Here is a 14,497-nt window from a genome sequence, read left to right as displayed (position 1 = left end):
TATTCTCAGGAGTCAACTTTGTGAGCTAGTATAAAATAAAGCAGTCCCCCAACATTCAGGGGAAGAGATGCCACATGAATCACTGGGATACTGATGATGAGGTCAAAATCATATAAAATCCAAGGTAATACCTTTGGAATTCATGAAATAACATAGAAAACAACTGAGGCAGTCAGTATATAGTGGCAAAAAGTGCTAGTTCTAATGAAAAGACAGATCTCAGATCTATCCTTTAATTTGATCATAGATTAACTTAATAAAACCTGTTATCTTGGGTTTCAATTCCCCATTGGTCCCCTACCATACTGTAAGTTTCAAGACAAAGTCATTCCCTTCGACAAAGAAAGCAGACGCAAAATGAAAATGTCATTGTCTTAGCTAAACGTCCAAGAAGTGATGAATTTGGACAAACTAACACATCTGGACCACTCAGTTTCCTTATTGGCAAGAGGAAAGTTCTCGACTGGATATACTCAAAGTTTTCTTCCAGTTTCTAAGATTTGTATACCTATCATTTTTGTGCCCAAGTAGAATCATATATAAGGAAAGAATCTCATCTAGTCTGACTCAGTTGTTTACAGATTAAGAAACTGAGACCTAAGGATGCTAAATGACTTCCCTAAGGTCACCTAAATTAAATGTAAATTCCTTGAGGTCAGAGATTGTGTGTTAAAAAGAATTCTATATCCCCAATGCTTAGTCATACCTTAAACACAGTTTCATAATAAGTATTTATTGATTATCAAGCTACCTTATGTCAGCCTGTTCCTTCCATAGCCCCTTTCTCTTCCCAGTCAAAGCACTTGCTTTTCAAATGCCTTTAATGTCTCTCCCTCCTTGGTGTCATCAGAAATTCCACAAGCCAGAGAAGTGAGTTGGAGGGTAGAATGCAATGAATATATCATTCTGCTCATATTTATGATCAATAACTACAACCACTGACTTTACAACTTTCCTTGATTACTCTAACAATTCACTAAGACCCTACATCAGAGAGCAAGTGCTGGTCTGCATTAGAAGGAATTTCCTCACTGAGAATTCTCTGTACCAACTCAATCACAAGTCTAGTTCAACTCTCACTATCAAGGATGATGGAGCGCAGGACTTTGCCAGGCCTTCTGATTAAGTAGTTTCTTTCTCTTCAACTGTCTAACCTGAGATAGTTTCACGCTCAGTAAATTCTCATGCTAAATGGTAACAAGTGTGTGCATACATATGCATGTATGTACATATGCAGGATACTAGTGTTCAACTGGCATATTCATAGTTTGTGTATCACCCTGACTCTCCCTACTATTTGTTTCATGTATTATTATAGAAATAGCAAAAGAAAAGAATATTAATTATGGTTATCTGGTAAACATCTTCTTGCTCCTTGCCCAACTCTTTAAATTATTATATTTGATGAGTAAACTAATAGGATTTTAAAAATTATTCCCTGTCTGGCATGCAAGTTAATAAAAAAAAGAAGAAAAATCTTCTGCAAATTAATGGGCTGTCAAATTTAATACTTCTTGACTTTCTAATTATAGGGCTTTCAAGAGTATCAAGGTAGAATAATTTATTTTACTTTCTTCCTTTTAATGCTATTTTAATAGCTATTTAGCACATCAGGAAAAAATGAAATTTACTATCATTTTCAGAGCTATTAATAATGTGGCTTTGAAGTACATATATAATAAGCCTTCACTTATCTGGTATTCTCACAAGCAGCACTTGTTAGAGTGGTCCAAGGAGGTCCTCCAGGGTACAGCAAGATGCCCTAAGAATCATCACACAAAGGTGACTTTATATTTGATGTACTGTAGTTGTAGTGTTGCAGACACCATTGTGATCTAACACTTTAAGAAGCTCCATGGAGAACATGTGGCAACCCTGTACTCCAGAATACCTTATCCAAGACCCACGTGTCAGAAGGTGAAGGAAGAGGTGAGAAAAGAGGAAGTGAGGGAAAGTCAGAGGGCAAGGGAATGAAGGAGAATGGAAGCAATGAAGTAATCCAGTTTCAGAGGCTCTAGAGTTACCTTGCATTGGATTGGGGACTTCCCTAATCAACAAATCCTTAGAGTTGAAAGGGACCTCAAAGATATCTCATTCAATGAGTAGGAAGCTTCTCTAGAAAAGATTCCCAGGGGAGGGGGATCCATGGTTTGTTTTTATTCTTTAAGACCTTTAATAAGATATAACACCCTACTTCCTGAGGCAGCCCATTCTACTTTGGGGTAGCTTTAATTGTTAGAAAGATTTTCCTTGTCTCAAGCCACTCCACTCCAATTTCCATCTATTTCTCTTCATTCTGTGATCTAGGGTCAAGCAAAAAAGTCTGATCTTTCTTTCCTATGACAGTCTTTCAAATATTTAATGGCAGCAACATATCCACTCTAAGCTTGCTCTTCTCTAAACAGAACAGCGTGATAAGTTAGAAAGTCAGACATAGATTGAAAAAGACCCTGGTTCAAGTTTTGTTCTTGAAACACTATGGCATCATAAACAAGTAATGTAACACCTCCATGCTCACCAACAAGTTTGGAAGACTGTAAGAGGGAAAGAGGAAGGGAATAATCCTTTATGAAGTGTTTACTATGTGCCAGGCACTGTGCTAAGTAATTTACAGCTGTTTCATCTGATACTGTGAGATATCAAATGAGATATCAGTTGTAAAACAGCTATTGATATGATTCATATTGATAGGGGGAATTTACTTATCTGGAACTTATTTACCTAAAATCAGAGATTCCATTGGAAAAAACAGGTGATTCCTTTCTTTTTGTTGATTAAAAGCAACTTTGCCTTCTATCCAGCGTAATTTTTGTCCATGTATCCTCATGAATCTTCAATAAAGGATCAACCCAGCATGCCAGAGACTTTCTTTCATATCCTGTGGTAAAAGAGATAATAATTTACTGGGAGAACTGTGGCCTGTTGTTTTGCTTTTTTTAATTCTTGCATCGTTCCTACCTAACTCATTTACCATTCATGCATATCATAGTTACTGCAGTTTGCTTCTTTTTTCACACAGACTACATTTGGCCTCAAGCAGAATCCTCCTTATATTTACCACAGGCCTTTCCATCACTTTGTGAATTGCTTATAATTTTAGTTCTTTTGACAGTGCGGATATGCTTTGGTTTTTAATTGCTTATCTTCATCAAGAAAACATATGTCAAGGAGATGGCTCTTTTCAGAGGCAGGTAGTTTAGGATCATTGGCAGTCCTGGACAAGTTCCCAAATGCAATACAGGCTATTTTTTTTTTATTCTCCTCATTTCTGGGTCCAAATCATCATCATGCCACAGCATTTGTCTGGAATCTACATATTTTTTTGATACATAATTTATTTATTTTTCAGTTCTCAACATTCACTTCCACAAGAATTTGAATTCAAAATTTTCTCCCCATCTCTCCCCACCCCCACCCCAGGACAACATACACCCCATCTACCCCTTCCTCCAGTCTATACTCCCTTCTATTACACCCCCATTTCTTCCATCACCCTCCCCTCTGTTTTCCTGTAGGGCAAAATAGATTTCTATGCCCCATTGCCTGTATATCTTATTTTCCAGTTGCATGCTAAAACAATTTTTAACATTCATTATTAAAGCTTTGAGTTTCATATTCTCTCCCTTCCTCCCTCCCCACCCACCCTCATTGAGAAAAGAAGCAATTCCATATAGGTTATACATGTATAACAATGCAAAACACATCCATAATAGTTACATTGTGAAAGATTAACCACATTTCCATCTGTTCTATCCTGTCTTCCATTTATTCCATTCTCTCCCTTGACCTGTCTTCCCACAATAATGTTTTCTTCTGATTATCCCTTTCCCCAATTTGCTGTCCCTTCTATTATCTTCCCTCTCCTATCCCCTTCCCCCTTGCCTTCCTGCAGGGTAAAATAGATTTCCATATCCAATTGAGTGTGTGTTCTTCCCTCCTTAAGTCAAATTCCATGAGAGTAAGGCTCACTTATTTCCTTTCATCTCCCCCTTTTCCCCTCCATTGTAAAAGCTCTTTCTTGCCTCTTTTATGTGAGATGATTTGCTACATTCTACCTCTCCCTTTCTCCTACTCCTAGTACATTCCACTTAACAGTAAATTTTAATGTTTAGGTATTATCCCTTCATATTCAGTTCATCCTGTGCCCTCTATGTATATAAATACATACACACATACACCCATGTATATATATATATATATATATATATATATATATATATATATATATATATATATGTACCTATACATATATAATGTAGACATATATACATACCCATACATATATATGTGTGTGTGTGTGTGTGTGTGTATTCCCTGTAACTATTCTGAGTGTAAAAAGTCTCATGAGTTACAAATAACATCTTTCCATGTAGGAATGTAAACAGTTCAACTTTAATGAGTTCCTTAAGGTTTTTCTTTCCCCTTTACCTTTTCATGTTTCTCTTGATTCCTGTATTTGAAAGTCAAATTTTCCATTCATCTCTGGTCTTTTCAATAAGAATGCTTGAAAGTCCTCTGTTTCATTTAAACTCCATTTTCCCCTAAAGTATTATACTCAGTTTTTCTGGGTAGGTGATTCTTGGTTTTAATCCTATCTCCTTTGACATCTAGAATATTATACTCCAAGCCCTTCGATCCCTTAGTGTAGAAGTTACAAAGTCCTGTGTTATCCTGATTGTATTACCACAATATTTGAATTGTTTCTTTGTATCTGCTTGGAATATTTTCTCCTTAACCTGGGAACTCTGGAATTTGGTTACAATATTCCTAGGAGTTTTCCTTTTGGGATCTCTTTCAGGAGGTGATCAGTGAATTCTTTCCATTTCTATCTTACCCTCTGTTAATATCAGGGCAGTTTTCCTTGATAATTCCTTGGAAGATGATGTCTAGGCTCTTTTTTTAATCATGGTTTTCAGGTAGAACAATAATTTTTAAATTATCTCTCCTGGATCCTCTCCTGGAGGAGTAAACTCCTCTCTTGTCCTGAACTCTGGTCTGTGAGCAACCAAAACCACTCTTTTCTGCCTAGGAACTGTAAGTAGGATTCCCTCTCCACAGCTGCCACCAGTTCCATCAGACCAGCACTCCCCTTCACCCCAGGACCACCACTCAGGACTGAGACCCAGATGAGCCATTTGATTCCCCCAGGGCCAATGGCTCCAAAAGTTAATGCTATGACTGTGGCTTCCACTGCTCTGGGGCCAGGGCTAGGGCCAGACCACTCTCCCCTGTCACCCAGGTGAAAGAGCTTTCTTACTGACCTTTGAAGCAATCTTTGGTGTTTGTGGATTGAGAAATTTGGAAACCACATAGTTGCCTGTGATTCCATGCCCTGAAGACTGCTCCAGTCCTGTCTGTATGGCATGGCCAACACTGGGCTTGGCCTACCTCTTCCCAGTGTGACAGACATTTCTTGTAGGCCTTCCAGGCTGTCTTGGGCTGGAAATCTGTTTCACTCTGTTATTTTGTGGCTTTTGCTGCTCTAGAATTTGTTTAGAGTCATTTTTTAAACAAGTATTTTTATGGGCTATGGGTGGAGAACTAGAGCAAGTCTGTCCTACTCCAACATCTTGGCTGTGCCCTGTAATATACATCTTGATAATTATTTCAATGCCTGTCCAGACACATGTCATCACCTGCCTAATAGATATTTTTCATCCACTTGGTTTCTTTAGTGTGAATAGTTAAGTCAATCTCATTCACATTGCTGTTGGTTTCTCTGAGGAGACTTTGTAGTATGCTAGAGCTCAATGTAAATTAGAGAAATGTCATCTACAAAGAGGAACATGTGAAAATCTTAGTATCGATAGGACAGCCATCTTTTATTTGGACCTCACATGGAGCATCTTCCATGACACTGGACACATAACCCCTGTTGAGCACCTTCCTTTGTCCCTTTGCTCAGCAGACCATTTAACATAACAATCTCAGGTCATCACCATGATGGCATCTTATGTGATTTTGAAAGTGCCTTTGGTGTTGTGGTTGTTACTGGTGTTGTTTGGCAGTTCTCTTCATGACCCCATTTGGGGTTTTCTTGGCAAAAATACTGGAGTAGTTTGCCTATTTCTTCTCCTGTTTATTTTACAGATGAGGAAACTGAGGCAAACAAGGTTAAGCAATTTGCTCAGGGTCCCACAGCTAGTAACTATCTGAGGCAAGATTTGAATTCAGAACTATGAGTCTTCCTGACTCCGGACCCAGCACTCCATCCTCTGCACCACAGAATTCAAAGCTGTACATCATTCCACAGATTCTGAGATTCTAAAGCTTAGGAAAAAAAATTATGTTGGTCTTTTTGTTTCAAAATGAAGGCTTTTTGAGGACAAGGTATTCTTTGCAATTGACTTTGTATCCTCAGAGCTGTAGTACCAACACAATATTCACAGTGCCTACAGTGGCCATGAATATCCCAGCACAATTCTGAATTGCAAAATACAACAGAATCTCCACATGGAAGACAGAACCAAAACAGTTATTCAGACACCAGAAAGTCAAATCCATCATAATAACAAAAATCTATACACAATAACAAAAATCTATACACAATGACAATGCAGAGGACAATACCATCCCCAAGCCTTCCTTGTGCTAGGGTCTTCCCACAAACCAGATCCCTTAAGCAAAATCACAAACAAGCTCTCTAACTCATGCTAGTCAGCTGCCTGCTTGCCTACATCCTTCAGTTCCGACTGCTCTCTGACTAACTTCCTCCCAGCTGTGCTCTTGCTCTACCTCTTCCTGCTCTATCCTTTCAGCAAACTCCTCCCACCATAGACTTCATGTAACTCAAATTCATGTGACTTAAGCAGGTCACATGGGTCTATTAATGGATGGGAAAGCTCTTCCCTTAAGCAAAAATACATTAACAATAAGCAAAAATGCATTATCAATGCAAGAGCTTAGAACAATGCCTTGCAAATAAACTGTTAGTGGATATGTCTTAAGTACTATGTACAAGTCACTGAAATAGGTGCAAAAAAGTAATAGCCCTCGCCCTCAAGGAGCTTTCACTCTGTTGAGCTTACATGTGCTAGTTGCTGGTGTCTTCTTTTTCCACCTTTTGTGACTTTTTCCATTCTTTTGGGATCTGTCCTACTTTGAGTCTTAGCCTAAGAGTGCCTTCAATAGTGAGTGGCCTCCAATCAAGATTACTTCCATCCCAGCTGTGCTTCTTCGCTTCATTATCTTGAGCACAATTTCAACTCCACACAACCCAGTAGGAATGAAAATGTCCATGTCCAAGTGTATTCATTTCTATGATGGTACTAATGAAATTAGGTCACTTATAAAACAAAAGTGAGATAAATCCCCTCCTTTTGCATCTGAGCAGAAAGAGAGCAGCAAAAAAAAAAAAAAAAATGAAGCTTCTTCCGATCCCAAAACTCTGATTTATTCAAAAGATCAAATTGTAATATAACATTGTGGACAGTTCTCCACCCTGTTTTGTGAAAATTAGTGTCATTTGAGATGTGTAGATTACTTACAACAGAGATTTTCTCTCTCCCAAATCAAGATTTAATTGCCTGGGTAGGGCTTCTGTTTCACACAAGAGTAAGTGAATCATTAAATTGAGGATTCTTTACAATAGGAAACTATAGTGCATCTTACCTTTCAGCTTTTTTGTTTGTTTTCAGTTGTATCTGACTCTTTGTCACCCTTTGGGGGGTTTCTTGGCAAAGATACTGGAGCAGTTTGTCATTTTCTTTTTTCAGTTCATTTCACAGATGAGGAAACTGAAGCAAATGGAGTTGACTTGCCCAGAGTCACACAGCTAAATAAGTGTTTGAGGCCAGATTTGAACTCAGGGCTTCCTGACTCCAGGTCCAGTGAACTATCATCACACTACCTAACTATGTTTCAGCATGAAGCAATTTGACACAAGTCCTAAAATTGAAAGTAATGAAGGGTTTCTATGTGAACCAAGAAGCTGGATGATCTCTCTCCTTATTCCCTACTCCTATCTGCTAGATAGTCTGAAGAAGAATCTATGCTTTGCCATCTCCATGTTTCTACATAGTGGGGAGAAAATCCCTTGAGTTTTTTTTTTCTTCAAGTTTTTGGTTTCTCAGTATAGGATACTAACAATGGAGGATTCTGGAAATTGGCTTCTTAGGAAAATGAGTGGCTAATTCAAACTTCCATTTTAATTACAAAAAATATAATACATAATAGATGGGCCAGAAGACTTTATCTTCACTTCTGACATGGGATTTTACTTAACAGACCTGAACCTGTCTTACCTGAGTCATAGAAAGTTGTTATGACAAATGGAACCACTGCAGTATCAGAAGGGAGAAAACCTGGGGTTAGCCCTTGTTTGGACAGCAATGTGATCTTAGACAAGCTTCCCAATTTGAAAGGAATTGAGAACTAGTCTCAAAAGACAAGAAAACATGAGTTCAAGTCATTCCCATACTGACTATGTGGCCCTGGGCAAGTCATTTAATGTCTCATTGTTCTAAAAATCTCTAAGAATTGAAGTTCTATAAAAACATAAATTGAAGAGAGGAGGCCAACCTGTGTTAGTAAAGGGAGTTCCTTACCCCAACAGTTCCTCATACCTATGAAACCACAGGTTCAGCCCTTATTCCTACAATTCTTTGCTCAGCATAGCAATAAAGACTCATCCAGTATGGTGGTAATGATGCTTGCCCTACAGCTGTGGCCAAAGTCTTGAACTAGGAGTTGGGATAACTGGGTTTAGGATCCCTCATTAGATTGTGAGTTTAGACAACTTATTTCCCCTTGCTAGGCCTCAGTTTTGTCATCAGTAAAACAGTAGCATTAGAATAGTTAATCTCTAAAGTTACTTCTTTTAAATTCTGTGAACTGTGATTGACCTTACAAAGTCACTATGAAGATTAAAGAGGAAAATAAGAGTGCTGAAACCATGCAAATAAAAAGATGATACTTTTTTGGATTTAGTGATTTTTCTATTGCTTTTGTTGATCTAAGTCTGCACTATGTACAGTGTGAATGTTGATGCAAGATGAGTATATCAACAAATTCTTAACTTTCTGTTCTTTGGAGAGATCTATTTTTTTCAGTAATTATCAAAATTATCTGAAATTAGGACCAAAATTTGATAAGATTGGAGTTGGCTGTATATTACAAATCATCTAGGCCAACCTCTTCCAGAGAAGGAACCTGAGACCGAAAAGGTGACATGACTTGCCCAAAGTCGCAAGGATTTTCAATGTTCAGCTATTACTGGAACTCAGATACTTTAACTCCCAATTCAGAATTCTATCCTCTACAAGTGCTTCATATGTAATTAATCCAATGATCAGATTTTATTCTCATCTTCAAATACTGTATATTTATTTCCCATTATCTCAGGGATCATGCCTGTTCTTCAGTGTCTCTAATTTGGCCATATGTTTCTTAAAGGATACTCAAGTAAGAAATCAATCACATGAAACTGGCATCTCATTCATGGGATCACATTCCATTTCAGAAAGAATAAAATCAAACAGGCCCCAAGGTGGGAAGTCAGTGGTATCATTCCAAGAATTCCCTGGTTCCTGATATTTCTCCAATTAGTAAGGATTACAAGATTATTAACTTAGAGCTGGAAGTGATGTTGGAGACCATCTAGTCTGACCCTTTCATTTTTACAAATGAAGAAGCTGAAGCCCAGGGAAGAAAAGGAATTTGTTCACCATTACCCTAAATAATAAACCATGCTGGACTCAATACTAAAGCAAGATCAAATATAAAATCTTCTAATTGACTTTCAAAACTCTACAATCTGCCCTCCTCCACTTTTCCAGTCTTCTTATACTTTATAACTTCCTGTGTATCCAGTGACAATGGACTCTTTACCCTTCCTTGAACAGGATACCCAATACCAGGCATTGTTCCTGACTATATACCTCATGCTAGGAATGCTTTCCCTCCTCATCTCCTCCTTTTGGCTTTCCTGGCTTTCTTCAAATTCCAACTAAAATTCTACCTTCTATAGGAAACCTTTCCCAATCCCCCTTAATTTGAGAGCCTTCCCTCCATTGATTATTTCCTATAATTTGTCCTTTATGCAGTTTCTTTATATTCAGAATTGTATGCATGTTGTCTCCCCCATATCCTGTCAGCTCCTTGAGGGCACAAGCTGTCTTTTACTTTTCTTTGTATCTGCAGTGCTTAACACTGTGCCTGGCACATAGTTGGCATTTAATATATGTTTATTGACTGTCAAAAGGGTAAGGAGAAACTTGTACTTTGTGATTTGTTTTTAAGCCACCTAGAAACCAAAGTAACAAATCTCAGAAATGTCTATTCACTTGCTACTAAAAGTGTTCATTTCATCCAAGAAAAGAAGGTTCAGATTCACCTTGAAATTAGCATGAGAAGAATTTGGTAACCAAAGTATTCCTTGCATAAAATATTCCCATCAGTGAAAGAGACTTCAGGACCATGGACAGTGCATTATGCAGAACAGACACTTTATTTGCATTAATGGATGAGCACAATACATTAGAAAAAGGACATGGAAAGCAAAGTGATATAGCAAAAGGAACACTGATTAGCAGTTAAAAGACCTTGGTTACTGTCCCCTCTTTGCCAGTGATTTACTTACTATGTGGCTTTGGACAAGTCATTTTACTTTTCTGGACGTAGGTTTCCTCATCCATAAAATGGGGTTTTATCACAAGATTTCTAAGATCCCTCCTAGAGCTAAGAATGAGTTGTCCCATGTCTCTTCAGTTCTTTCTGTGTTTTTCTTTCCTTTCTTCACAAACCAGATATTATTTTAAATTTCCGAACAACCTACGTCAGCAAATCTGGACAAGTGATATTTGAAGCAAGATCCATTTGTATCCACTATGTCACGACATGGTTCATCATTGACCTGATTGCTGCATTGCCCTTTGACCTCCTCTATGCTTTTAATGTCACTGTGGTAAGTGAACTGCACTCCTACCATGTGCTTGTCTGTGGCTCTTCATTTTCATATTTCATATCCAAGGTACAGTGGGTATGAAGAAACCCTTATGTACCCTTATGAATGAAAATATCCAAGTGTCAGATACAAACAAAGTAGATACTGTACCCCCAGCTCTCCTGGAAGCTCCATTCTGTCTCTCAGTGGAGAAGGAAAGGTGACATTTATTACAGTGGGAAGTGCTAAATTTGAAGTGAGTGAACTAGGTTTGAAACCCAGCTCTTCCTTTTATCCATGTGACCTCTAGCAAGTCAAATCATGTCACCTTGTCTATTTCATCAACTTCGTAATCATTTGCAATGATCTTCAAAGCCCCTTCTAGCTCTAACACATGAGCTGAGTCGCAGAATTTAATGTGCTATGTTAGTCATTATCATGTGAACTATGTGTGAGTGGCTAACCTGAGTCACTGCAAGGGATCCATGGATCAATTCATACACCAAACGTTGTCATTTTGATCTACGTCAGTGAATAAGCATTTATAAAACACTTTTTGTAATGTGCCAGGCATTAGACTGAGGGCTGGAGAAACAAATCCAAAAGATGAAACAATCCCTGGTCTCAAGGAGAAATCTTAATTTGATTTTAACAAAATATGCAGTGTGACAAGTGGACTTTCAAACAGGAATGAGAAGAACTTACATTAATATAAAGTCCGATGGTTTGCAATGATATCCCCTCACAGCAATCCTATGAGGTTAGTAGTTACTTAGTAGTTAGACTTTCAAACAAATGACAACAAAAATAAAAACAACTCACACTGATATAAAGTTTGATGGTTTGCAATGGTCTAACCTCATAGCAACCCTATAAGGTTAGCAATGCCATTCTTATCATTGCAAATGATTAAGGTGCTTCCTTATAAAAATGGAAATCTCTGAGGAGGCAAGATTAAGTGATGTTTGATCTAACAAGAAGGATTAAAACCTACTCTGTACAAGGTACTGTGCCTGGCTCTGAAAATATAAAGATAGACAAAAACTGTCCATACCCTTAAAAAGCTTACATCCTCCTGGGAAGAAGGCAGGAGAGCACTACAATTTTTCCAAATCTTTTTACCTAAATATAACAAACTTGAATGGAAGTTTAATTCAGAATAAAGAGTAAGGATTTTTTAAATTACAGATAGAAGATAAGATCCTTGAGTGCAGAGGCTATTCTCCTTTGATTTGTTTTTATCACCAGTGCCTAGCACAGAGCCGCACCCGTAGTAGATACATAATAAATGCTTGTTTGTTGATTGGTTGATGTACACAATGAAGAAAACAGATAATTTGAGGAGCGAGAGAACACTAAATAACTAGACATAATCAGAAAGACTTCTCAGTGAAATGGTACCTCAGGTAAACCTTGAAGAAAGCTAAGGATTCTAAGTGGTTTCTAAGGTTAAGACTGTGGGAGTGCATTTTAAGCATGCAGAACAGCCTATACAAAGGCTCAGAGGTGGGAGATTGAATGGCAACTTTAGGGAATAAACTGATGTTAATTTGGTTGGAACTCTGTAAAAAGGAGTGACGTGCAGCAAGTCTAGAAAAGGGAGCTGGAAGCAGCTCATGAAAAGTACTACATGCCAAGTCAAATGCTATCAGAAGAAAATCTTAAGGCCTTTGGGGCACTTTACCTCACTCTGCCCAAATCCTAAAGGAATAAATGTCTTCCAAAAGAACTGAACCTCTTCTCAGGGAGCAAATTACACACTGAGAAAATCTCACTCCATCCAAGGTCCTTGTTGGTAGAAATGCATCCCTTCTCTCTCTAGGGCTGTGGCTGACTATCAGCTGAACCTGCTTGGGTGACTTTTCATCTTATCTCTGACATCTTGTTATTCATTCAATGACTGTTTGGCCCTTCCAGCTGAAGGAACATAGAAGGGGAAAGAGAAAGGAATTTTTGTGGAAAGGGTAACAGGGGCAGAAGCTTAAGCTGCCTGATGAGCATATAAGACTTGAGAATGTCCTGGCAATTGCATTTTTCTATAAGATATTTCTTCTTCATCCTTTTCCCGGCATCTCTCTACTCTCTGAACTTCATTCTTGTCCCCTTCCCAGAAAGAAATTAAGTACAATATTCATCAAAGTTGTATTAATAGTTTAAAGGGTTTTGTTTTTATCTTTTAAAATTTTAATGCTTTCTCTTTTTCCTTTTAAAAAAGTTTAATGCATTTTGTTGTTTATTCACTATCATTGCTAAGTATATCCCTTCTCCCCTATCACTCTCATAGCAAAGATTAAAAAAAAATAAAGAAGGGGAGAATGAAAAAAGCAATCCTACTGACCAATATCATCAGAATCTGGTAACATATACAGTTTTCAACATCTATAGCCCTCCATCTCCTCAAGGAAAAAGCATTTTCTCATTTCCCTAAGATGAACCCTAATTGTTATAACTGCATAGCACAGAATAAATTTTATTGATACCTTTTGTTTTTACATGATCATCATTTCCACAAATCTCATCTCTTCTACTCCTAAACTGAACCTTCCCTCCCTTACAACAAAGTAAAACATTAAACATTAGACTTCTTCGGCCCCCATACATCTTCGCCTCTTTACTAAGTAGAGGGAGAGGCATTTCATTACCTTTTTCCCCAGGACCCGCATTGGTCTCTGCAATTACTTAGCACTCATGCCATGGATGGAGTTCTGGGCCTGAAGCCAGGGAGATCTGAATTTAAATCTTGCCTCAGGCACTTCCTAGTTACTTGGTAAGTCACTTAACCTCTGTTTACCTCAGTTTCCACAATGATAAAATGAGGGTAATAAGAATACCTCTGACCCAGGGTTCTTGTGAGGATCAAATGAGATGATATTTGGAAATCATTTAGCACAGTCCCTGGCACTTAGTAGGTGCCGCATAAATGACTATTTCTTTCCTTCTTTTCTTCCTTCCATCATTTCTCTTAATGTGCTTTTCATTTTCATTATTATAGTCCCTGTGCTTACTTTTCTTAATAATAGCCAGCTAGCTTTTGCTTTATAAGGCACTTTATATATGTTATCATATAATTCTCAGAATGATGGTGGGTTAGGTGCTATAATTCAACCCTTTTTGTAGAAAGTGAAGTGGAGGCTTGAGGTTAAGTGATTTGCCCAGAATATACAGCTAATGAGTATTTGAAGAAGGATTTAAAATGACTTTCTGGACTCCAAGTCTGGTGTGTATCAATTCTTACCAATCTCCCAAATGTTGCCTTACCACCATCAGCAAATAGCTAGCACTCTGGATAGAGTACTAGACTTGGAGTCAGAAAGATCTGAGTTCAAATGTGGCCTCAGGCATTATTAACTATGTGACCCTGGACAAGTCACTTAACTGCTGTATGCCTTGGTTTCCTTATCTGTAAAATAATCATAGGGTTGTTGTGAGGATAGAATGAGATATATTTGTAAAGTGCTTTGCAAACCTGAAAGTGATGTATAAATGCTAGCTATTACCACCACTAAGTTGTCTGGAGAAGCACAAATATGTTTTCGGATGGTTGATACATTTTCTTGCTGTCTTTGTCGACGTGTACTTTATTAGTATGTAAAAATGATTTGGTATAACTTCAAA

At 37.9% G+C, this 14,497-nt stretch overlaps 1 protein-coding gene across 1 annotated transcript in view; it reads left to right on the top strand.

Moving 5' to 3' along the window:
* Positions 1–14,497, top strand: part of KCNH8 (potassium voltage-gated channel subfamily H member 8) — a 391,062-nt gene that overhangs the window by 241,092 nt on the left and 135,473 nt on the right. The window contains exon 6 of the mRNA XM_072651223.1: positions 10,746–10,903. Within this exon, the coding sequence (XP_072507324.1) occupies positions 10,746–10,903 (158 nt within the window). The remainder of the gene's footprint in view (positions 1–10,745; positions 10,904–14,497) is intronic.

The sequence above is a fragment of the Notamacropus eugenii genome, chromosome 3, assembly GCF_028372415.1.
Source record: "Notamacropus eugenii isolate mMacEug1 chromosome 3, mMacEug1.pri_v2, whole genome shotgun sequence".
Classification (NCBI taxonomy): Eukaryota; Metazoa; Chordata; class Mammalia; order Diprotodontia; family Macropodidae; genus Notamacropus; species Notamacropus eugenii.
The sequence above is the reverse complement of the archived record's forward strand: the minus strand, read 5'-3'. Positions and strand labels throughout refer to the sequence as shown.